The 26,046-nt window shown below is 39.5% G+C and overlaps 1 protein-coding gene across 1 annotated transcript in view; it reads left to right on the top strand.

Moving 5' to 3' along the window:
• Window positions 1-26,046, top strand: part of bicc1a (BicC family RNA binding protein 1a) — an 84,238-nt gene that overhangs the window by 2,698 nt on the left and 55,494 nt on the right. Inside the window, exon 2 of the mRNA XM_074646236.1 lies at window positions 24,615-24,661. Within this exon, the coding sequence (XP_074502337.1) occupies window positions 24,615-24,661 (47 nt within the window). The remainder of the gene's footprint in view (window positions 1-24,614; window positions 24,662-26,046) is intronic.

The following is a 26,046-nucleotide window of genomic DNA, read 5'->3' on the forward strand; positions in this document are numbered from 1 at the left end:
CCCAACATCTTGTTTTACAATCGCTGCATCATGACATCATGGATGACATTGCTCATGTTGACATCACAGCTAGGGTTGTTGAATAGAAAACGGCTGCTGTGTTTCACCATCTCCTGGTCTTTCTGGACTGGTTGTAGGTTCAGGTTTGAATAGCACACTATCTCAACTGTGAAACGGCTTTAACCTTTGGCATCAGGAAGAATCCAGGATGTCTGGAGGCGTTGTATGTAGCTACACAGTCTCAGCATCTGTTGAGTTTTGCACATGATGTAATGATTATAGGGCGGCAACTAACGATTATCTTCCTTGTTGATTATTTTCTTGATTATCTATTAGTTGTTTGGTCTATAAAATGTCAGAAAAATGGTGAAAAATGTCGATCAGTGTTTGTGAAAGCCCTAGATGATGTCCTCAAATGTCTTGTTTTGTCCACAACTCAAAGATATTCAGTTTACTGTCATAGAGGAGTAAAGAAACCAGACTGGAATCAGAATTTTTAATTTTTTAATTTTTAATTTTTAATTACTCAAACCAGTTATTTAGTTATCAAAATAGTTGCTGGTTAATTCTGATACATCGTTGTAGCTCTAAGTGAATACAGAAAGCTACAGTCGTAGTCTAGATTTGTTTCAGCTCATAAGTGTAAATTCAAATTCCAATAAATGGCTCTTTTAGCCTCATCCAGTTGGGTCAGAGCTGTAACATCTGGCCGTGTTTTGATTGGATGAGGTGCAGACTTTGACGTGGTACGTACATCATGTTCTGAAGGCCAGAATCTGGACTCTAATGAAATCATTTTATGGGAACTCCAGTATATTTTTACTCAGCGTTTTATTATCTGTGACGGTATCTCTGGCTTCTCTTTCCTGGAAAAGTAAGAGAGCTTGAACCTCGGCAAATAGCCACAGGTCGTTCCGTGCTGCGATCACTTCCTAAACAACAATAGCTCAGCATCTCAACTTTTTTATCAGATCTAAGTAATACATCTGCACTAGTTTTAATTTTTTTGGGGGGCTGAAATTGCCATCTGTTTCAGCAACAACCACCTCTTTTACAAATCATTATGCCAGTGGTTAATTTTTAAGTAAACTGCTGTGAGGTACACTTGCTTATGTACAGTATGGCTAAACATTAATTCACTCTCTTCCATATGGATAACACATTTCTGCCCTAAACCTACATAGGAGGTTTTAAGTGAAAGACAGAGACATTGATTTATTGCTTCTTTTTTTTCAAATGGTGGACAAAATCCAAACTGATAAATGCATGAATCGATGAAATTTACAAAGAATAGGAACACAGTATATATCAAATAAACATTGATATGGAAAGAAACATGACATTTAAAATTGAGCTGCAACTGATGATTATTTTTGAACGATCAATCTGCCAGTAACCGGTTAACCTATTACAGGTCACAAAATAGTAAGAAATGCTCATTAGATATCCCAGAGCCCAGGGTGTCGTCTTAAAATGTCTTGTTTTGTCCGATGAGCAGCCCAAATCTCATAGATATTTAAAATATAAAACTGAAAACAATTTAAATCCTCACATTGTAGAAATTGGAACCACAAAACATTTGGCATGTACAGTATACTTAAGAAATGACTGACAACTAATATAATATCAAAATAGTCTTTTATTCAGTTTCTGTTGATCAACTAATCGATTAATGGACTAATCATTGCAGCTCTAATTTAAAAACGGATAATAGGAAAAGCGTTACTACAACACGAAGATATTTAGGATTAAATAAATTGTGTAATTTTTAGGGCTGTCAATCGATTCAAATATTTAATTGCATTATAGTCTATCGTGATCAGTCATTTTCTGTATTTATTTTATATTTAATATAATATTTAATATTTTAATATTTATTTATTTAATACTCTTATCAACGTGGTAGTGGGCAAATATGCTGCTTTATGCAAATGTATGTATACATTTATCATTGGAAATCAATTAACAACACAAAACAATGACAAATATTGTCCAGAAACCCTCACAGGTACTGCATTTAGCATAAAAAAATATGCTCAAATCATAACATGGCAAACTGCAGCCCAACAGGCAACAACAGCTGTCAGTGTGTCAGTGTGCTGACTTGACTATGACTTGCCTCAAACTGCATGTGATTATCATAAAGTGGGCATGTCTGGAAAGGGGAGACTCGTTGGTACATACTGTAGAATCCCTTTTCATTCACATATCTTGAGGTCAGAGGTCAAGGGACCCCTTTGAAAATGGCCATGCCAGTTTTTCCTCGCCAAAAGTTTGAGTAAGTTAAGAGCGTTATTTAGCCTCCTTCCCGACAAGCTAGTATGACATGGTTGTTACCAATGGATTCCTTAGGTTAACTAGTTTCATATGTACGTATCTTCACTCTAGCTTTAAAACTGAGCCCGCTAAAACCTAACTTAAAATCACAAGTTGTGTTCATGCGTTAAAGAAATTAGTGGCATTAAATTAATTTGCATTAACGCATTATTATTGACAGCCCTAGTAATTTAGTTTTTGATGCATGGATTACATTTGACTGCTGCAGTTCAATTTCATTTACTTCCAGTATATGTTAATCCAGTATATAGACTAATCCCTTTATGTGCCCGACTCACTGATTGCAGTAGTGCATGTGACAGATAATCCGTGCTTTTAATGACATTTGTAAGATTTTGCCACGGCCAAAGGAAAACAACCAATCAGAGCAGAGCACTCTCTAAAGCAGTGATCTAGTGATTTGCAGCTGCTTTAGAGAATGCTCGGCTCTGATTGGTTGTTTTCCTTTGGGTGCTGTGAAGTCTTGCAAATGCCATTAGATCATCTCACTGTAAGAATATAGTGACAGTTTTATAAAAAATATCTTTTCATCATATTTACATTGACCGACTGCAGCTTTAATGTTTTTTCATCATCTTTTTACTATTGTATTTGTTTGTATCTATCATTTACCCTATCTCACCCTCAGCATTTTATTCACTATTTGGTTAATTGATATGGCAGACAGGGTAATCTCATCTCCTGTAAGTGCATTTACCCCAGTGCATGTTAAGTCTAGGGCCATAATGGCAATTATATTAGCTTTTAGTCAGGAATTTGAAAATGTTTTTGCTAATGATAAACCTGTACTCAGAAAAAAGGGGTCAGAGTGGGACATCAGACTGGTGAAGAGCCTTATAGTCAGGGGTTGCACACATTTTGCCCTCTGTGCCCATTCAAATATAATAATACATTTGACTTACATAGCGCTTTTCAGGAACTCAGAGACGCTTAAAATATGTTAGACTCACCAGCATGTTTCCACACCGAAGCAAAATCCCAGTGTATACACTTAAACTACGCTTTATTTGGATCTGTTCTTTACGCCCCCGTCCTGGCACCGTTCGCATCGGGAGAAAATGGAAATTGTTAGCTGCTTAGCAATTACAAATTTACTGTCTCTGGCGTTGGCAGGGACGCAGGTACGTGGGCCTACATCAGTAAATAGTGTAAAGCGACAAAACAATCTCACCCTGACAGCCATCTGGGTTTAACTGTTGTACTGTTGGCACCCTAGAATAGAACTCCCAAGTTATTGGCTTGGGTGCCTTGACATGGGCATTAAAGCTTGAAAGATAGTTTTATGTGTAGAGAACAGTGTAAGAGAACTTGGGTGCCTTTTTTTACATTCATTATGAAGTTAAGAGACCAGAGGCAAGTGTGGGAAAGAGGTAACATTTACTCCAACTGAATTGAGTGTGTCCACAACAAGATTTCCCATGTTTTTTTTTAAGCGTACATCGCCAATATGTTCAACTATGTATGTTAGGGGTGTAAGAAAATATTGATACACATGAGTATTGTGATATTATGTCGCAATACTGTATCATTCATTCATTCATTATCCGTAACCGCTTATCCTATGCAGGGTTGCGGGGGGGCTGGAGCCGATCCCAGCTGACATTGCTGACATTGCAATACAATTTTTAATTAACCTCTTAAAAATCTGATGGCCTGCCGTTGGACCCGGCCGCTATTTGATCTTTTGGAGGTTGTAGCTAGGTATGCACAGATTTGACTTTTTCAGTCCCAGTACCGATAGCGATACCTGGGCTTTGGGTACCGGCCGATACTGAGAAACGATCCGATACCAGTGTTTAATTAATAAGCTCTATGCCTCACTGTGTAGAATGAGAAAGTGACTGGGATCATTATTTTATGTGTAAGGCAACATCACGCTTGACTTAAACCTTGCTTTCCTAACTTTTTAAAATAACATGTAACAAATAATACATAGATATAAATTTGCTGACTTATTTATTTATTAATAAAATAATAAATCGTACACTAGCAACTTGGTAAAAAATCATAAAAATAAACAGGAATTACAATTCAAGTGTAAACCTTTTTAATGCAGCAACAAGTTGGTCAAAACATAAACAGGAATTCAAATCCAGTATATATACAGTATATAGTATATAAACATAGAATTGAATTGAATAGATCGGCCTGATTCAGCTATTTGAGTCAGTCGGCCTGATATCCGATCTGGTATCAGTATCGGTGCATCTCTAGATGTAGCGTGCTCCGTTTTAAAGTTAAAGTGAAGTTACTGGCATCCCATGAAACTAGAAAACCTTAAGAATCCAAGCATGTCATACTAGCTTGTCGAGAAGGAGGCTATGGCGATTTTCACAGGGGTCCCTTGACTTCTGACCTCAAGATATGTGAATGAAAATGGGTTATATGGGTACCCACGAGTCTCCCCTTTACAGACATGCCCACTTTATGATAATCACATGCAGTTTGGGGCAAAAACAAGCAGTTTTATGAATGCAGTTTAAATGTGTTATTCTAAAATGGTTTATTTATGATGTGTTCTTTATACTATGACAGTTTTCCTAAAATTCAATTTAAAAAATGGCAACATATCGCCTTGCGTACAGTATCGCAATATATTGCAATATATTGAATCGTTACCCCTGTATCATGATACGTATGGTATCGCCAGATTCTTACCCGTACACAGCCCTAGTGTATGTATGGTGTAATTTCAGGAGCTGTGGGGTTCCCTGCTCAGACTAGCGATGGTGAGACTTAAGTGTTTTTTGTGACTGAGCATGGCCTCCTGGTGGGCCAGTGTGTGCACACATCTTAACTACATGTTGGGTTGAGAAACTGCAACAACAACCTATAATTAGGCTAAGTGAATCATTTTCTTCATTGAACTAATTTGTTTCCCTGCTCCTGAACCACAGACTATTATTGAATGCCTTTGTCTCAGAACCGAAACAAACTGTTGTTGCATGCAAGGTCTTAACACGTATTGTCGGTATGTTGTGATAATGTTATCAGTAGTGTTTAATATTAGATAATAAGTACTGCTGCTTCACTTAATATCCTCTCTGTAGAGGATGCTGATGCTAATTCTTTGAAATGTCTGTCACACACAACTTCATTTGTTGAAGACTGTATTAATTTGGAAGCCGGTGGAAACTCTTCCTCTGAGAAAGGAAAATTGCTCTTGAGTGAAAATGTAGTTATTATAGTTTTCAGTATTTTTCCTTTTTTTATTGTTTAGGGAATAATTTTTCTGGCTTCTATACCCACATAATGAGGGGAGTATGTGTGAGGGCCTCATCCTCCTCTTCCTCCTGGGTGCTGAGTAAGACTCGCAGACAGGAAGTGAGTGTCTTGTGGGGAATGTGCTGCAGGCTCTCTCTCTTCTCTCTCTCTCGTTCTCCCCCTCTATTGCTCCCTCTCGAGCATTCGAACACTGCGCTGTTGTTCCAGCTTCCATCAGATCCACCGTGGAGTTGTTGGACTTTCCCCGGTCTTTATCCCGACACTAAGACACAATCCTCACCTTCTAACCCGACCAAATCCAGGCAGAAATATTATTGAAAACACTCCAGACTCATCAGAAGCACTTGTGTTTCTGTATCTTGCACTCTGTTTTGCAGCTAAAACGTTGATAGTAGGGCTGCACAATTAATTGCATATAATCATGATCTCTGTAATTGATTATTAGGTACAACATGAGTTGTTTTGATTTTCAGGTGCAGTACTCTTAGGTCATGTAAAGCCATTCTATTGGTCTAAAGATGGAGAAGCAGGGAATTTTGAGAGAAACCTTACACGGACCACCTTTTGGAAAAAATGCAGTGAAAAGTGGAAAACAATAGACAGAGCCAGCGCTAGAGAGGAAAATCCTTTCTGATGTGAAAATTGCGTATTCCCTCAGATGAGGTTGACATCTGTCATTTGGAGATTTTGTGATGTTCAAACCAGATGCAGACTGGATTCTGTACAAAATGCGTGTGAATGCGCCGAAGCAGCAGCAGCAGTTCTTATTGTGTAGTTGTGGACCACAATAAGAGTAGTCGCCACTGTCAAGACAAAAAAAAGTTGCCAGATGTACAATAATTATCGGAGTACTATACTTTTGCCCTCTGTACGATGTATAATCAATAACGCCATCTCTTCTTACTTGACCTCTTTCCAGCCAATCATGCTTGCTGGTGCAGGTTATGATGTTGAGGAACGTGACTCTCGAGCACGGCTGCTCGATGCTCATTTGAAAAGCGTTTGCATGAGAAATAGCTCTGAATGCACCATTAAGCCCAGTTATTTATTTAGTTAGCTATATCTTATCGCCTTAACTTCCATGCAGAATATGAACAGGCTTTCAGTAGGGATGGGTCATGATTTAAAATTTTTATAATAGTTATTCAATTATAAAGAATTGAATAGTTTATAGTAGGGTTTATAGTCAGTATTGTCTTGTCTTAAAAAAATAATTTTCACTTGTTTTAAACATATGTGGCACATTCAGCTAGGCTCTTTTCCATTGTGTGTGGGTGTGTGCGCCGCGCCCCCCGTAGTTTCAGCTGGTAGATCGGCTGTTCGAGTGGCGGAACATCGTAAAACACACTTTATTCGAACCAGACCGAAACAAAATAAAACTCACCAAAACTGTCTTACTTAGTTTTCCCACTGGTCTTTTCCACTGTTCCAACAATATGGTAGAAATAAACCCTTAATTCATTCATTGATTGAAATGCACATCCCTAGCTTCCAGTCGAGCTGTCTTGTAATTAAATTTTGTAATAGTAGGCTGTTGTCAGACTGATGGACATATGGACACATACCCCCTGCCACGCATCATAGGTACGTCACATTGCTTTAAAAAAACAAAACAACGTGGGTAGTGTCAAAAAGTTGTTTAAATACGGGTTTTGTAAAACTATACATTTAGGCTACGCCTATTTGTCATCGTGGTTATGACTCGCGTGCGATAATTTTCCTCAAAATATGATAATTTGAAGCCTCCGGTACGATAGTTTAACGTTTCCCATCTGGCAATGCTGCTTCTCATTCATTTCAACAAAGTAGAGATGCATTCACTTCTGTCAGGAGTAGGTTCTGCCTCATTTGCCTCACACGAGTTCAGTCTGATTGAACTTTAACCTGTGAAATAGCGAGACTCTCCACTTGGCAATTTTCAGTATAGGGGAAAAGGTAGGATTGACTTGTTTTTCAGGAAGTATTGATTAATTGTGTATATTCTTGTTTATCTGCTGTCGTGACTGAGTAGAAGGGATACTGCATGGCTTACATTAAGTGGAAGGACAAAGATATATGGGGAAAATAAGTGTTGGATTAAAGAGGTATCATTTTCATCTTGAGGAAGTTAGCTTGCTATAGCCATGCCAGCTCCAGCAGTTCATGCTTAATAACTCTTGTCATATTATTTTCAAAACTTTTTTTACTGCTGCACCTTTTGTGAAGCACTGCCATGTCTGTGTCAATGAAAAGCAGCTGTGCGTTCCAATACCCATACTACCATACTATTTAGCATGCCAGAAAATGATTTAGTGTATCCCAATGCATAGTATCTCAAATCCAGTATTCCAAAATACCAGGATGTCTTACTGCATCCGGTCATATTTTGCAGTATGCAAGCCAGCATGCTTTTCTGGCTATTCTGACCCACAATCCTCTGCACAGCGGATTTATGAGCTAGAGGGTCAAAATTTATGGTGCAATGTAATGACAAATTAGAATGTCCCAATTCTATGCATACGTACCTTGTAAGGGCAGTGAAGTAAAAAACAATCATGAAACGGGGGAAAACAGCCTGGTATATGCATTTAACCCTAACCTGACCTGCTAGCCGTCATTGGAAACTGTTTGGCAGGTGATTGGATAAACCATCTGTCAATCAAACTGTTGCTGAAGCCAGTTGGGAGACGAGCAAAAACATGTTTTCCATTGAGAAAAGCCTTCAGTTCCATTCCTTGTTCTTCTTTCAATGAAGAAATACTCTTCATTCAACTCTGTTATTGCAGCATCTACACTAACCGTTTCAGGAGCTGCCATTCTTGTTTTGTCAGTCTGTCGCTTCTCCTCCGTGTCACATCACATACATAAACCACCAGTGGCTCTCTGGAAATGTTATTATTTGTACCTGCGCTCTGCAGCCCAAAGCGTTGGGCAAGACAAATCACGGACACCTACATTGACAAGATCTCTCTACGTGTGTATTGTACACATTTAGAGAGAGGAAGCTTGTAATTTAAATGGTTCCGTTGATTTAACTGCTGAATTTTGTTCTTCAGTGGGCTTTTTCTCAGTTGCCACTTTGCCACTTTCCCTCTCTCTCTCTCTCTCCGTTTCTCTCTGATTTTACTGAAACATGCTGATACAATTAAACAATTCTATTCGACTCTGCTTACGCGTTGAATTCCTTCATCCTGGGCATGATGAAGCTTTCAGGAGCTGTAATATAATTGAGCTTCAGTCGGCGGAAAAACCTGTAATTCATTACTCAAGAAAATAAAACCAGGAGTCCTATTTCAGCCATCCGAGTGGAGCTGGAGTGCTGTGACCCATTTCTCTGCTCCTGGAACTGTAAATGGGCTGAAATGAATACCTGTTTTTCTACGTCTCTCAAAGCTCTTTTTCTTCAACCCTTTTCAAAGTGCAGATTTACATTCTGTCTGGTTTGCGGTTGCTATTTTAGAAACCTTTCTCGGGGGGGCAACCCTGACTTTTCCCGCACGCGTGCGCACTCACCACACACACACATAAATGCAGAAACACACACACACACACACACACACACACACACCACCCGGCCCTTAACCACTCCCCCAAGAGCTTTCAGTGTTTATCTTTGGAGAACCTCGGGTTTTGGTTTGTTGTTCTCTCTCCTCATTCAACATCCAGGACAATCTGCCTTTTCTCCACTTGCCTTGATTGGAGAGAAAGCGTTTTTATAAGAGTAGCTTTTTTATCGAGTCCTGGCTGCTTGAACAAAAGAGAGGGTGGAAAAAAAGAAGTTAGTCCAAAGGCAACGATTTCATTACAGACCAGGGTTCAGTGTTAATGTTTTTATTTATTTTTTCCCAGAAATCTACTTTGCCGAAGTGAATTTCTACCTGTCCTTATACAATATGTTTTATTTATTAGTGGTTATAAAATAACAACAAAGAGTTATGTTAATTGTCAGCACGGCTAGGCTAAATATAAATGATGCATGGTTTTGCTCTGGCCTGACAAAAGGAGGCCTCTAAAGAAAAGTTTTGGGAACCACTGCACGCCACCCAACTATACTCCTGTTTCCAGGATAATTGAAATGCTCGCTTGCGCTTCGCTCATAAACTTTGTCTTTACCTGCCGCCATTTTTTTCATGAGTGTCTGATCAGTACTGAGCATGTGCAACTCTCAACAGAGAGAATGGAAGCGAGATTGCTCACTTCTTAGTTACTTCCATCATCAGCTCCGGAAAAAACCCGATTAAAATGAACACCAGAATAACGTGTTAACGCAAATTTGTTTTAACGCCACTAATTTCTTTAATGCATTAACTCAACTTGCTATTTTAAGGTTGTAGTGGGCTCAATTTTAAAAGGTAGGGTGAAGATACTGGCATCATATGAAACTAGAACCTAAGGAATCCATCGGTACCAACCATGTCATACTAGCTTGTCGCTCCAAACTTCTGCTAAATTTTAATCAATTGACAGCCCTACTATATTCCAATACTAGTTCAACAACACTCCCTTTAAGGTACATTTTGAACAGATAACATTTTTTTGATTAACTTGTGATTAATTGCGATTAAATATTTTAATCGATTGACAGCCCTGGTTTTATTCTTTTCTACCTAGATTTACTAGCCCCACGTGGCATTTTACTTGCCCTGGCCAAGCAGGCAATCCTTACTGCTGAGCCCTTAAGGCCCTAACTGAATTATGTTAATTTCCTTAGAGCTGTTCTGTTATGCATAAACTACTCTGATTGGATATATCAGTGGAGATAACTTCAGTAATCGGATACCATAATCAAGGACAGAATTCCCATCACAGATTTGTCATGTCTTTTATGGAGACATGTATGACCTTAAGGTCGAAATGCTTATGAATGTGAAAGGCCAATGATTTCCCAATAGCACGGCTTAATGTTTACAGTGCAACTCTCGGTCTGTTAAGCGAGACTGACTCCCTATGCTCCGTGGGGGATCTAACACAGTAGATACCAGGCACCAGGAATGCGCAGCGTTGTGTAATCACTTGGCAGCATTCACCAGAGGGAGATAAAGGAGGAGATGATAACCCAAACATGTTACCAACAACAGCTTGATGCTAGATGTCTTACATCCTGGACTGGACGATCCTCCTGCAAAGATGCTCGTGTGTAAATAAAACTTGCTGTTAATTTGAGGTCATAACGGATCGTTTACGGATATAGTGGAACACTGTTAAGTCCATAGACTACAACTTAAAGTCTATATTCTAAATCTTTTTAGACCACCTCATCTGTGTAACCTCGGGGTCAGTGAGTCTAGTTTCTCTGGCAGGCTGTCATCTTTCTCTGCCAGAAAGTAACATGTGGCACTTAGTGCATTTATTTGATAGCACAGTTGCTTGGCAACCCTGCAGGAGTTGAGAGGAGAGAGGAGCCGTTTTGAGTACAGAGAGTGTCTTCTGCTCGGCACAGAAGTACGCTGACAGGTGTTCAATTCTGTGGGTATTAACTTGGTTTACCAAAGCTGGAGAAGTGCTGGTGGTTTCAAAGCATCAAGTTATATTCCTTAAGATTGCAGTTCTGGTTGATTTGGTGACACACAGGGCTACTGTGTGCGGTTATATACCACAACAATAACTCAGTGAGCAGCTGCTTTGTCAGAAATCCAACGTAAGAGCAAAAGGTCTGTCTGTTTTAGTGATGCCAAACAAACTTCTTAATAAAGAAGTCAGTCAAAAATAATAATAATAATTGCAAATGTGATATATTGATTCTTTGGACAACCATACGATATTTGCCGATATCACAAAGTTTTCCACGATATGATTTTGATTCAATTCAGGGGCCTGCAATCGATATGAGACGATATCATATGCCCATGTAAAGGCCCAGACACACCAACACGACATCAAAGAAATGAACGTTGACGAAGGCCACCAGTTGCATTGCCTCTGTGTTTTTCCTCTTGACTTTACTTGTTGGCTTGTTTTCCTCACTTCCGTTTCTCTTCTCGTGCACTGATTTGTTTAAGCTGAAGCACCAATCAGTGTTTCTCTCACCAACGAGCGCCGCCGCAGAGTGCTGCTAGCACTGTTTGGATGTTTAGGAATGAGGTGCGCTTGGACGGAAATGGTTAAACAGACGTGGCATGGGAATTTCAAAATAAAGGCGCATCTTAAAGATGATATGTATCTATGTTTTCACTTTGCATTGATGATATTGGGTCGTTAATCATTCAATCGATAGATCGATCCAGATCGATGGATCGTTACACCCACGTTAGTGGGAATGGCGGACTGCGCCACTAACAATATATAGAGGTAATTACAGAATGTAAATACAATAAATTGCTATTGCTTAAAAAAAAAATGATGACAATAACATCAAAAATGTGCTATGAATTCCTGAAAACCTTAAGGATAATAACTTTAAAGGAATCCTCAACCCCTCAACAAACAGATAGCTAGATATTTTGTGCATAATCACATAATATATTTCTTGTTTATGTTGTAGAAAATGAGCAGTAAAATATAATTTGTAAGGAAACAAGCTATGGTGCCAAAATATAAGATTTTGCACTTTCGCTTCAAAGCACCACATCTCTTTTCACAGACTACTTTCAAAAAGTAAAGGGAGTCTTAAGATGCAGCTATAAGGTTAACAAGTGATCTCACATGATAGATAAATGGTATACCAGTTTTATACCAAAAGCAAGATTTGTATTAGGAGGCAATTTTAATAACCTCAAAAAAGTAGGTGTTGAAAGCTCAGGATGCTTCTCTGGCAGAGTTTATGTGAAAGATCACATAAAGCAAACAGACGGTTCTGCTGTAATTGTGAACTTCCCCAGTCCTCAATTGGTGATTAGATACCACTGTTGTCTTGGAGAAGCAGTTAATGTGTTTCTCAGGCGCTGGAGTCTTGTTTAGGGGCCAACGTGCGTAACGTATGCCAAAGCAGTTCACAGGGAAAATCTTAAGCGCTGGCTTTTGTCTATTTTCATTCAGATGTCAACCGTATTACTGCCAACTGCCTGTCAGCTGCAAGGTGATACACTTGTAGAAACATCCTGTCTTTGAAGTGAGGCGTTTAGGCTTGATTGATGAGAACAGCCCCCAACTCCCGTCACTGTGTAACAACCTGCTGAATGCTATTTATTGTACTGAATGCACTGTTTCCTTTTATACTCTACACTTCTTATTTACCTTTCAAATAGCCTTTTTGGATTAAAATCCCCCTGTGTGCGTGAGGAATATAAGTGGGTGATAGAAAGATGTGTACTGTGAGACATTATAGATTTGTCACCTGTCAGAGACTTTGCTGCACCATTTATACAAAGGAAGCTATTCCTTTTACTATCAACCAAAGTTGGACATTCCCAGCTAGGGATTTTATCAAAATCTTCAATTGAACTTCCAGGAAATATGCTAGATAAAGATAACACATTTCCTTCTTGAGGACAATTAATAAACGGCCTATCTTAGGGATATCACGATACCAGAAATGTAGTAGTTGATACCAATACCAGTGAAATTCATCGATTCTCGATACCCAATTCGATACCATGCTAAAAAACAAAACCCTAAATCCCATGTACTTCAACATACACTCCTTTTTTACCGTTTGCATACTGTTTTTTGTGAATTTACTATTAATCCCTGATGATCCGCCTCAAGTTTCTCACAAAATACAGAATTTTACAATATTACATTTGAACACATCATGATAACATTATAATTTAATCCTTCGTCCTATATTTATTTTTACTAAATAGAGCCTGAATACATCATAATGTAACATAACCAACTCGCAAAAAAAGTCAGTAAAACATTACCAAGGTGTATTGATGAATTGTGTAATGCTTATTTTATTGTATTTCCATATTTGTAGTGTATTGTGGTTTTATGATATAGGAAGTGCGATATTTTAATTACACTGTACATGTAAAAGCCCAACAAGGGACAAAGGTTGAAAACTAGCAATAGATATAAACTCTTTGCAGCAACATCAGTTTCAAGCCCTGTATTGGAACTATGTCAAATTGCATCGTCTTTACCAAATAAAAATTAAATCTAATCAATGCAGCCTCCATACATTAGCGGTTAGCTCCGTTATTTAGCCGAGGAGGTCTGTGCTGCCCACCTGCTGCTAACCGTTAACGTTAACTAGCTCTCTTCCTGCTGATTTGTTGTTCGCAATGTAGCATTATCAGGGAAATGTCCTATCGTCCCTGGGACAACAGGACACCATTAGCCTCAAGCCCTGATCCCCGGTATCTACAGTACTGTAGAAAAAACAGTACTGTCACGTTTTCGTCTTGGTACCAAAGTATCTATATCATGATACTATATATCAATATCACAATATAACATTATACCTTGATTGAAGTTTCATCCATTTTACCCACCTTGAATAAGTAAAACAACTATGTATGGCTACTGATACAGCGGTTGATAAGTCAAATGGTGATTCTCCCTACATTTGTCATTAACATCTAGTGAAGATGTCATTTCAGATTAAGTTTTGACTGTGACATCTGGTATTACAGTGAACAAAATCTGATCCCAGATTAATTTGGACACATTTTTGTTGATTGCAGATTATTTTGTAATCATAATTTTTTTCTCTAATGATCTAAATCTAGGTTGAAAAAACGATCCTGTCTTGCTCAGGCTTTAAGACATCCCATCTGTACATTACAGTAGAAAATGCACATGTAACATATTAATGAGCATGGGTGCACCCAGTGCATTGCATCATTGCATTGCGTGTGTATTCATGTTTTCCTACAGCTCCCCGAGGCCCCCTCATTAGCTCCATGTCGAATCAGCTGAGAGCTGCTGCGCACACCGGAGGGAGGGACGTTGGAGAGCTGGTGTAAAAACATCATGCTTCTCCCGCCCTTTTCATAAAATATGGGAAATGTAGTTCTTTCATACTAGTCGTCATGCTGTAAGCCACACAAGTCTGGCCTTAATAGTCATCTGTCTCACTTTAGTGAAGGCATTCTGAGCAGAAGGTGGACTGAGATGTCAAACCTTTCCTGGATTAGAGTTGTCATTTTGTTATTAAATCCCATCCTGGGGAAATAGGAGTTGTATAATGTTTCTCATTTTAATGCTTACGAAGACTTTTCTGTGAATGTCCCAAGTTTCACCTTAAGTCCTCTTGTGATTATTGCCAGTGCCGAGGATTTTGTCTAAGCAGCTCTGCGAATTTAGAGATTTAGCTGCTGCCTTTAGGGGCTCTCTTTGCTTTTTATAATCTAAAAAGCTCCCGTCTTCACAGAAATCCTTTGACATGAAGGAGTTTGCTTGATAATTCTGGCACGTCACAAATGTTGGGTTAACCAGGTGTATAAACTCCCCCGTTATTATATGGTGGTTATTGAATGACTGATGTAGCGCGTTCAAAATAAATGCATATTGGCTTACATCTGAGCTCTGAGGTATTTGCCCTCTTATTGGAAAGTCATTGTGGATTTGTCCACCCTTCCATTAAGCCTGCATAGTGTTGACTGAAACTAGGTAATGGTGAAAATAATCATGTCAAGATGTCGTGATTTGGTTTATTATGGCCTGTGTCTCTATTGTTTGTTTGATTGTTGTGTGTGTGGATCGAAGCCATAACTGTAGAAATCAACCGTTTACATTCCTTTGGTGTCAAAACAGCGGAATCTCCCAGAAAGTTAGTCTCTCCACAAAATAATGGAAACCAGACCCCGCTCAGTCTGCCAGCGTCGAGCCCTTTATGCCTTTCACTGCAACTCCTCTCAGTTCTTTACGTCCACTGACAATGATTAGATACATGAGATAATTAGATAGAGAGAATTAGAGGATGTGGATCTGATTAACTGTAACCGCCGTGTTTGCTTTGTCAAATTAATAGACAATCCAGATAATTGCTTTAAATTAGTGCCACATTATTTGCTCCATATTTTGAAAGTACACCAGAGGACAGAATCGATTGCAACATGCGATGTGGGCTCAGGGGTCTTGTGTCGTGTTTTTTTTTATGCTTTTACAATCTGCTGCCTGGAAGGGAGAGCGCTGCATTGTCCTCGTGTAACCTGGGGCCGAGAAAGCCCCATTCTAGCGCTCGAGAAAACAAATCTTTGATATAAATCAGAGCCGCTAAATGCTGAAAAATATAATTTTGAATTGGAGATGTTCTTTTCGGCTCTTGTCCAACCGTTCAGTCTTAAGGAAAGCCTATCATTTAAAAAGGGTTTTTTCGGTTGGCAGACAAAATAATAGGGTACTTGGTTATCTGAGTAATGAGGCATGAGCTATGCGTTTTTGTGGTGAAAATGTCTGTCAATTATTTGAGTAAAGGGACCAAGACGAATGTAAAAGATGTTATGTTGTTGCCAAATCAAGTCTACAAGACAACACAAGCAAGCATGAATGTTTGGAACAGTAGATTATGCATTTGAGAGCCACCGTATTTGGGTTTGGTGGTTTCCTGCATTGAGAAGGTTGCCAGTCAGCAGCTGACTTTCAAATCCCAGATGTTGGTCTTCAGTACAACAATAACTTTTAACAAAATGTTCAGCAGGGATCACAAAATATATACAACTTGTAGTCGGTGCATTAAAAGATGCCAAACCATCAATGACCTTTTTAAATGATGTCACAAGGCGCTGCTGAGGTAGCCTTATAATTGGGTTGAATTGCCACTTTGTTTCAGTCACATCATGTTCATGTTAGCTGTTTTCCGTTTCAGAAGGGGGGTATTTTGCTCTAACTAACCAGTGTCTGACTAATGCTCAGTTCACACTACATGACTTTGGCCCTGATTTTCCGCTCCCCGACAAAAGCCCCAGATCAGAGGTAAATTGGCATTGGCTTGCCGTTGGCACATCGGCGCTCAAGTGTCATGTTTAAACTGCTCAAAGACGCGAGACATGGGTTGAGGGGAAACCTGGGGAAGGAGGGGTCGCCTGTAACAATAGGAAACTTACTGTTTGTGTTGCATTTGTAACACGGAGCAAAGTTGTTGTTGCACATAGAGGAATAAATAGTAAAAAAAAAGTGTGGAAACAGGCTATTTTGTGTCCATGTGCCAGCAACAAAATCAGCAATGTGTCTTGCGCATGGTATCACTTCATTTACCATGTATTTCTTGTGTGTTTTCGTGACAAAAAGCAGTTTGGAGATCTCATCAGGGATTCCTCCTGTTGACAAATCTTGTAGTGTGTGACCCCCTGTTGCCGGTCAGTCATGTAGTGTGAAAACCACAACAACTTCAAGACTCCCGATTACAAGACAGCAAGTTGTGTAATTTAATAGCACTCCACTGATTTAGCATTACAGCCCTTTAACATTGTTGGACTCATGATTGTCGGTTTAAAAAAAAAAAGAAAGGACCAAAATCGATTCAGCAGAACCAGAAATATTGTCTTTGTTATTCCACACATTCTTCTTCCTTGTCAAAACCTGGTGCCTACATTACCCACAATGCAATTCAACCCCAAGCAGTTCAGTCAGAGATTGGGATGTGTTTATGCGATTAGTGACCCTGACCTGTTAGCCTCAAGCAGAGATGAGGAGCGGGCTACAGATGTCTGGTGAGCTCACTTCTTTCTCCACGACTCCAACTCTACACCCTCAGATTTCTGTTCATTTTCAAACTCTTCAGCCCCAATGTTTATCTTGTCAGTTAAAGAAATCCATTGATTTTAAGAGTTCTTACTTCTGCAACTCATCCTACAACAACCTACCTGTGATAATCTCATTCATGCTTTTCACCATTCTTATGGCTCTGGCACAGGATGATGACATCCCCACTCTTAATCCCACCTACAAAGAGCTCTCAATGGCTCATTTGTTTTTCCAACCCAAAGGACGGTGAAAAGAGTAGATGTCCTGCGCCATCAATGCGCCATATCTTTGGGGTCCAACACATGCGCAGTAAAATCAGGTCTGCAAAGGGATAGTTCAGGTGTTTTGAAGTGGGGTTATATGAGGTACTTATCCATAGTTGGTGTATTACCTACAGTAGATGACGGTCAGCACGCCCCCACTTTGGAGAAACAGACAGGAGTTTTTGCACGGAAGCAAAGCAATGTACTGCTGTGGACGGGGCTGGCAGCAAAACGTATTTTAGACACCCAAACAAATCAATATCTGTCTAAGTGTACACTCTATTTAGAATATTTTCACAGCTATACAGTTTACAACGGGGAAATTAAGTTGTTGTCTATGCTTTTGCCAGTGTAAAAAAAATATAATTTTTCCATTGCCTCGAGCGGTTAGTTTGTTTGTGCTATTGTATGACTTTGGTGAATCTGAACTAACCAAAGTCACACAATGGCACAAACAAACTAACTGATCGAGACAGCGGTAGACCAGCAACTCCAATGTTCTGCGAGGTAAAGTTACTGTTTTTTTCAATGGAGTCTGGTTGCTTTGGAGAGAGCATAGATAACGTCTTCAGTTCCATCTCAGAAATACACTGTGTAGCTGTCTCACGGCAACGTAAACCAGCAAAAATATTCTAAATATAGCGTACACTTAAACTGATATAGATTTTTTTAAGTGGGCCTTTCTTTTAGGTGTCTAAAATACATTTTGCTGCTGGCCGCGTCCACAGCAGTGCATTGCTTTGCTCCTGTGCAGTAACTCCTGTATGCTTCTCCAAGATGGGGGCGGTTTGACCGTCATATACTGTAGGTAATACACTGACTATGGAAAAGTACCTCATACAACCCCACTTCAAAACACCCAAACTATCCCTTTAACCTTCTATTCAGAGGCCTTGAATCAGGCTAGTGCTTGGGGTAATGAAGAAAGTTTGTCTGCTCTAAGAAGCCCTCCAAGTAGCTAAGTCAAAAATGTTCTCATTCATGTATTTTTAGAAAGCTGAACCTCTACAGTACTTTTTTTTTTTTAACTTATAGCACAGTGCAGATTTAGAATTAGTGTGGATTAGGATGAGACTATCATCTCCATATGGTTACATATCCCAGAGCTTATAGGACACCCCTCTGCACCCCTCATGTCTCTGCTCCGGGTTCGCACACGGCCGGTTTACACACCACACATGTGCCAACAGGATGTTTTGCTCTCAGCACATGGTTCATGTTTTCACTCATGTTCCATATCAGATTCCTCTCAGCTCGCTGCGCTCACATGCCAAAAATGTTGTAGCAGTTGTTTGTCTTGGTCTTTTTGTTGTTTCAAGGTTAAAAACCAAACACATTGTATTTATTTTTGTAATTGTCTCCTGAATCGTGTCATTGGGCCTTGTTTGACCTTATTGTTTGACTTTGACATCAGAGTTTTGGCTTAAATGTTAATATGTGGAAAGTTTTCTAGTTTGTGTGCTGTTTTAATTCATCAGTTGGCTTCATAGGCTGATTGGAGTAAAAAGGACAGAGCTGCTATTTGATATGTGCACATCTGTATGACTCTCTCCTGTATCTCCCACTAGAGGCTGATGTTAAATTAAATACTTGCTCAAAAATCAGCATGTACAGTAATGCATCATTGTATGTGCATGTGTTTAGGAGAAGAGGAGATTGCATATAATTCTTTGTAATTTAGTGTTTCTATGGAAATATGAATTTCATGCATAAATGCTTTCAAATTTAACATTTCTTTAGGCAATCATTATTGCCTTCAGGTGCAGCTGAAATGGAATTTGAATTCACTCTGGCAGTGTTGTTGAACTAGTATTGGAGTATAGTAGGCTGTCAATTGATTAAAATATTTAATCGCATGATTGTCCATAGTTATTCAGCATAAATCGCACATTGTTTATCTGTTCATATTGTACCTTAAAGGGAGATTTGTCAAGTATTTAATACTCTTATCAACAGGGGAGTGGGCAAATGTGCTTGCTTTATGCAAATGTATGTATATATTTATTATTGGAAATCAATTAACAACACAAAACAATGACATATGTTGTCCAGAAACCCTCACAGGTACTGCATTTAGCATAAAAACAGCTGTCAGTCTGTCAGTGTGCTGACTCGACTATGACTTGCCCGAAACTGCATGTGATTCTCATAAAGTGGGCATGTCTGTAAAGGGGAGACTCGTGGGTACCCATAGAACCCATTTTCATTCACATATCTTGAGGTCAGAGGTCAGAGGTCAAGGCAAGTTTGGAGCGACAAGCTTGTATGACATGGTTGATACCAATGGATTTCTTAGGTTTTCATATGATATCTTCTCTCTAGCTTTAAGACTCAGCCTGCTACAACCTAAAAATCACACGTTGCATTAATGTGTTAAAGAAATTAGCAGCGTTAAAACAAATTTGCGTTATCGCGTTGACTTTGACAGCCCTAGAATATAGTCATCATGCCAATGCTACCTGCACATGCCCGCCCAGTTGGTGGTGTTGTTGTGTAATTACTGGCCCTTAATTGTTGTGCTTTCTTGCCGAGTGTCTCAGAAGCAGTAGGTACACATAGTCATCAACATCTGCCTGACAGCATCCTCTCAGCTCGGGCAAACATAAAGCAGAGCTTGTTTTTCTCTCTCCCTCTCAGTAAATGTTTCCCCTGTGAATAATAAGAGCCCTCTGTTCCATATCCAGTAAGTGTACAAATCACCGACGGTTCAAGTGAAGCGTATAATGGGATATACTGTATGATCAAAAGAAACTAAAGTTCAACACCATCGCTGAGGAGAGTATTATGGCATGTTTGTAAGTGTCATTTTAATCGGCTCACCATGTTTTATATCTGTCTCATTAATTTGCCACTGACAGAGACTTTACCTTTGGGATTTACTTTTGTTTAGTGGATAAAAGAACACCACAGAGAGAGAGCAACTGGCCTGATCTACTAGACAGGTTTTCAGTAGACATGTAGGAAAAAAAAACAGTCTCTTGGATGTTGCTGCACTGTTTGTCTTAGTTCTTACAGGAAATGCTCACAGTAACGGGGTCTTTCATAAACTTGGATAACGTCAGGCCACCTAAGAACTCAACACTTCAGTCAGATCTGTTCTTAGTCATTCTACCTCAAAGCCAAACCTTATCTAAACTAAATATTGGATGTAAACACTTCTACTTACTATCATTGAGATTTAGCAAACATATTTACTTTTGTGTAAATGCAGCACAGATTGCAGAGAGAGATTGTAGCAGAGAGAGAGATGCGCTACGAGCAGATCAGCCGTTTGGCCATCGTCGAAGCAGAGAAGGAATTAGCGGTAAAGTTGCCTCGTGGTATTAAATGTCCAGTATTGTCACACACACACACACACACCCACAATTTTTGCTCTCCCCTCTTGTAAAATGGTGCCATGTTCAGGTTAAGGCATCTTAAGGGGACCAGGGGGGACAGGTGGTGGAGCGGTTACCTCCGCTGGTGATGTCGGTCTGGGCCGTTTAGGGCCAGGGACAGGTATAACGGGCACCGCAGCTTTTTTTGTTGTTGACAAAGATCACTAGTTCTCTTCATGTTTTATGGTTGTGATGTTGCTCGAGGAGGAGTAGGCTACAGGACGCGGTTTCACACACACACACACACGCACACACAGACCTGGCACCGGTGCGCCGAATGAAAATATTTAGTCACACTCCATAGGTTTTTGGTTGCATATACTAATCGAAGAATGGTTTTAAGAAGTGTTAAATTCAGTCCACGGTGTTTATGGCGAGCTGCATGCCATTTCCTTTGTCATGACTATTTACGCACAGCAGTTGGCTGTACGCCGAGTGCATCACTGCAAGCATCATCCGCCGCTCCGTAAAATTCCCGTAACTTTAAACAAAACTCTGAGGCACTTGAAGCTGCTAAAGAGGCGTCCAACATTGCTTCAGGAACTTTGGTATTTACCCATCTGTGACACTCCATCTGCTGATGTCACCCTTCCATGGGAGTCACGACGGTTGGGATTTTCTTTGGACAACTTACTTCATGGATTGGCATGGTCTTCTTTACCTCACTTTGTGGGTGAAGTATTGAATTGGACATTTTCTCGTTTAAGTTGAGGTTATGTGGTATAGTGATATAGGGTGATAGTTGGTGGTGGGAATATCTCTTTCATTTCTGTGACCGATTTATGAAAAGTGACTGTGACATGCTGTTAAAGTATTGTGTTTCCCTACTTTGGCATCAGTTTCTCATCTTCATCCTTCTCAGATTTCCTTTCATTGTTACTCTGTTTGTAATGATTGGCCATAGAGGAACCAGTAGTTATCAGCGTGATGGGGTGCTGAGCGTTTGATGTACACACATTTCATGTGAAATTGACTTACCCGTTGAGCCAAGGGTCTGTCTGTCTCCATGGCTTCATAAACTGTGGCCTGTGCTTGTTTACTGGGCAGCCTTCGTTAAGTACAAGCATGTGTTAAATGCTCGTGATGTGATCGCCAGAGGCCATAATGGCGGTCTGGTGGAAAATGAAACAGTGTTTAGTGAGGGTTTTCAATTTCTGTGTTTGTGCTTTGAAATGTGGTGTTGATGGGTGAAGTCTCTCGATGCCTTTCACACCCAGGTTTCACATCAGAGAGTACTGTGTGCGCTGCAGCCATTATATGCATTAAGGGGAGCATATTTTATTTGTTTGAAGATATGTTACACTATATACAGCATGTACAGTCATGATACACACAATCTGGAGGAGAAAAGGATGGATATTAATGGGGCTGTTTATTTCTTACTTATTATGTATGGATGTGATATGATTACTATCTTTGTTGTATGGCCGGGCCCGAGTTAAACGCATTAAAACATGAACAAATACATACAGAGAATGAATGCAATACAACTTTCTTTTATTATTCAGTTTTACTTGTTGGAATTTCCCCTGTGAAATATTGCCAAATGGCTGACATTTTTCTTGCTATGACTACTCTTACTGTTCACTAGCACTAGCACCGCACTGTTGTTGTTTGCTATCGTCACGTGACAAACTACCTGCAATCAGTTCTTCTTTGCTACTAAAGCAGTAGTTGGCAGTGGCAGCCATGATACATACAGGGCAACAGCACAGTGAAGGCTGCTGTTTTGGAGCGGCGAAGATGAATTTTTTTTCTGTGTTTATAAATGATGGTATTGGATCGGTGCATAGACTGGTGTGCTCGCCGATACCTGATCCCGGATTTTGGGCCGTATCGGACGCATTTCCGATACTGGTATTGGTATCGAAACAACTCTATATAATAAGAACTGGACACCAATATGGCGCCTATTCATTCAAATGAGAATTGCTCGCCTGGCGCATACGCCAAAAAAGTTTTCTAGCTTCCGGGCCTAATGATTTTACATTGTGATGACGTCACTGATTTTTAAATCGCTTTTCTCGGCTAGAGGAAAGTTTTACAAATATAAAACCTCCATGGATCAAAATGTATAAAGAATAGAGTCATAATTGACCTTGTTTGCAGTTCAAGGTGTCCTGTTAATAGTTTTACATAAGTCTCTTTTACAATGGTGGTCCATACCGCTCGTGGCCACTGGGCAAATTTGACAGCAAGGCTCACTGTATCCAGTTTAGTTTTTAAGTATAGTGTATAGGGATGCAACTAACAACTATTTTCATTATTGGTTAATCATTTGGTCGTTAAAATATCGCAAAATAGGGACAAATGTCCATCACAATTTCCTAAAGCCCAAAGAGATGTTTACATATAGCATGTTTTGTCCCACCAACAGTCCAAAACATAAGGATACAGAATTTCCTTTCATATAAGACAAAGAGAATCAGCACATCCTTACAATTGCGGAGCTGGAACTAGAGAATCTTTTGCCATTTTTTGCTTTTGAAACAGTTAATCAGTTCTAAAAATAGTTGCTGATCTATCTGTGTGGAAATGTGTAATCTGTAAATATAAAACACCTACCACAAATAGAAAAAAAATCTAAAACAGATCTGCAAATACACAAATTCTACAAATAAAAAAAAAATCTTTGAATACATTATAATAATTTGCAAATAAATGAAAAGCATTTGTGAATATCTAAACATCTCTTAGAAAGACTGCATGCTCTTACTTTTAAATGACGTCGTCAGCAGGTGCTATCTGAAAATGGCCGGATGATACAAGTGGATTTTCCTTCGGACTGGCGGAAAGTTTGTCTCAAAAAATTGTGTGTAAAATGCAAATCCAGCAAGCGCAGAATTGCGATCCATTACTGCCTTTTGGAAAGTTGTAAATGTTAGGAAGATATTCATAAATGCTTTTAATTTATTTGTAAATGAATTGAATGTGTTCACAAATCATTTTTTATTTGTTTATGTATTAATTTGCAGATCCGTTTTTTATTTGCAAAATATTGTTTTGCTTTTTTGTATTTGTGGAAAGTGTTTTTATTTTTTACAGATCACACATTCACACACGGATTGTCGCTCTGTTCACACAAATAATATTGAGACAAATCTATCTCCATAAGACAGATCCATCTGGAGAACGCTGGCTGTAATGCATCATTGAACCTTCCCTGTTCTCCCAAATGACAGAGGAATATGAGAATCCTCCTCGGAGAGCAGATTTGTGTTTTGCATCAACAGAGCCGCAGTTGGAAGGACTTACAGATGTGTTGGAGGGACTATTTGTCTGATTTGTTTGGTGGTTGGCCTTCTGTTTCCATCCAGCTTACTGTATCAGCCGAGGGAGCTTCTTGGCGTCTTTACCTGAAAATTGCTTTAAAACACCAGGGCTTTCCTGAGGGCTTATTTTATTTACAGGTGATTTTGGACAGTTCACTCTACAAGTTTTCATATACTGTAGTCCTCATGTGTACAGTATGCTAACAGACGAATTTCTAAAGTGTGAAAGCCTTTTTAAGAAGTGCGAAACGGACACCAGTTGACCCCAGTGTGCTATGAAATACTTAATTAACACCTACTGCAAAATACCCAAATATTTTCAGTGTATCCATCAATTTGTTACCCGGTAGCTATCCAATCTCCAGGATTATAGAACATTACTTGGAACATTTTCTTCCATTCCTGCGCGCAGTAGCCGTGCCAAACACAATATCCAAAGAAATGGAGATCCACCATAAACACCGCTCTGAGTGAAGATACCGTAACATTTTGAGGAGACTGGATAATCTGTGTGTGATTTGGCTGTGTGAAGGTTACGTTGTGTCTCTGTGTGGATTCATGAATTTATTTTTTTCTCTGTCTCACTCTAGCTGCCTCTGAGGGGAGAGTCAACGGCGGGGAGGATTTCTTTCAGAAGGTGAGTGTGTAGTCTGCGCTCGGATAGTGTTTGCTTTGTCTTTTGGGGGGTTGCGTTCAAGCCCACTGAGCAGCGCTTCTCTCCCGGTTAAGGGAGTAGATATCAGGTGCTCCTCCAGTCACTTGTAATCATAAATGAAAACAAACAAAAACAAGGGGACGACACTGACGTTGAATCGCTCCGGGGCTCTGATCCTACAACACAGCTGACACAACACTGTGGGCCTTACATAATATACCACAATACACCAGATCATCCCTTCAGTTTACAATGAGAGAGGGAGGTCAAACGCAGGCCCGCTCCGGCCCGCTCTGCCTCACCGACTTTTCTTCGTCACTGATTTAATTAGCTCTGAAGCGTCATTTCATCCAATAAACCAAGACGGATTCGCCTCGGTGATCTTAAATAGTCTCGAATGGGTTTTTCTTTTAATCACAACTTGCTCACATTGTGTCGCTGGTGCTCATTGATCAGTCAAGTGTGTGACCCTGTGTGCTGTTAAAGAGTCACTGTAGAGTTTAAACTGTCATTTGTATTCATTAATGGTCTTTTTTTACAAGCTCCAACTACAAGGATTAGTTTTAAGTACATGCTCTATTAAGACCTCCAGCTCTCTCTAAGAATGAAATCATTTCTGAATGTTTATTAATAACGCTACAGTGACTTTCCTTTTCATTTCTACAACTAATCCTGACCAGGGCTGGGTGATATAAACGATATATAACACTGATCATGATAGAAAATGTCCCCAATAACACAATTATACATTACATTGCTCGACAGCATACTAACTAGGGGTGTAAGAAAACATCCATACACATGAGTATCGCGATATTATGTTTTGCGATACTGTAGCGATTGTCCAAAACGCTGTATTTAATTAACCTCAGACCCGGCCGCTATTCTGTCTTTCGAAGGTTTTATATGAAACTAGAAAACTTAAGGAATCCATATGTGACTGAAAATGGGTGCTGTGGTTACCCACGAGTCTCCCCTTCACAGACATGCCCACTTTATGATAATCACATGCAGTTTTTTGCATGCAGTACAAATGTGTTATTTCCACCTATTCTAAATGGGTTTTAGAATAGGTTTGAATATAGTTTGAATATTTCTGCATACTGGGGTCCCTAAACAGTCTTAGAATTACATAAATTGGATATCACTGGAAAGCTGAGACTCTTGTGGATCCAATGAGTCTAATTGTATTCATGTGTGATGATGTTAATCCCCACGTTAGCCATTGCACATAGTGACTTTTATTACTCTTGACTTTTATAGTACATCTGGTGGTGTGTCTTTATGCTATGACAGTTTTCCGCAATATATCAACTTGCTTACAGTATCACAATATAACTCAATATATTGAATCGTTACCCCTGTAT

This window comes from Sebastes fasciatus, chromosome 9 (assembly GCF_043250625.1).
Source record: "Sebastes fasciatus isolate fSebFas1 chromosome 9, fSebFas1.pri, whole genome shotgun sequence".
Classification (NCBI taxonomy): Eukaryota; Metazoa; Chordata; class Actinopteri; order Perciformes; family Sebastidae; genus Sebastes; species Sebastes fasciatus.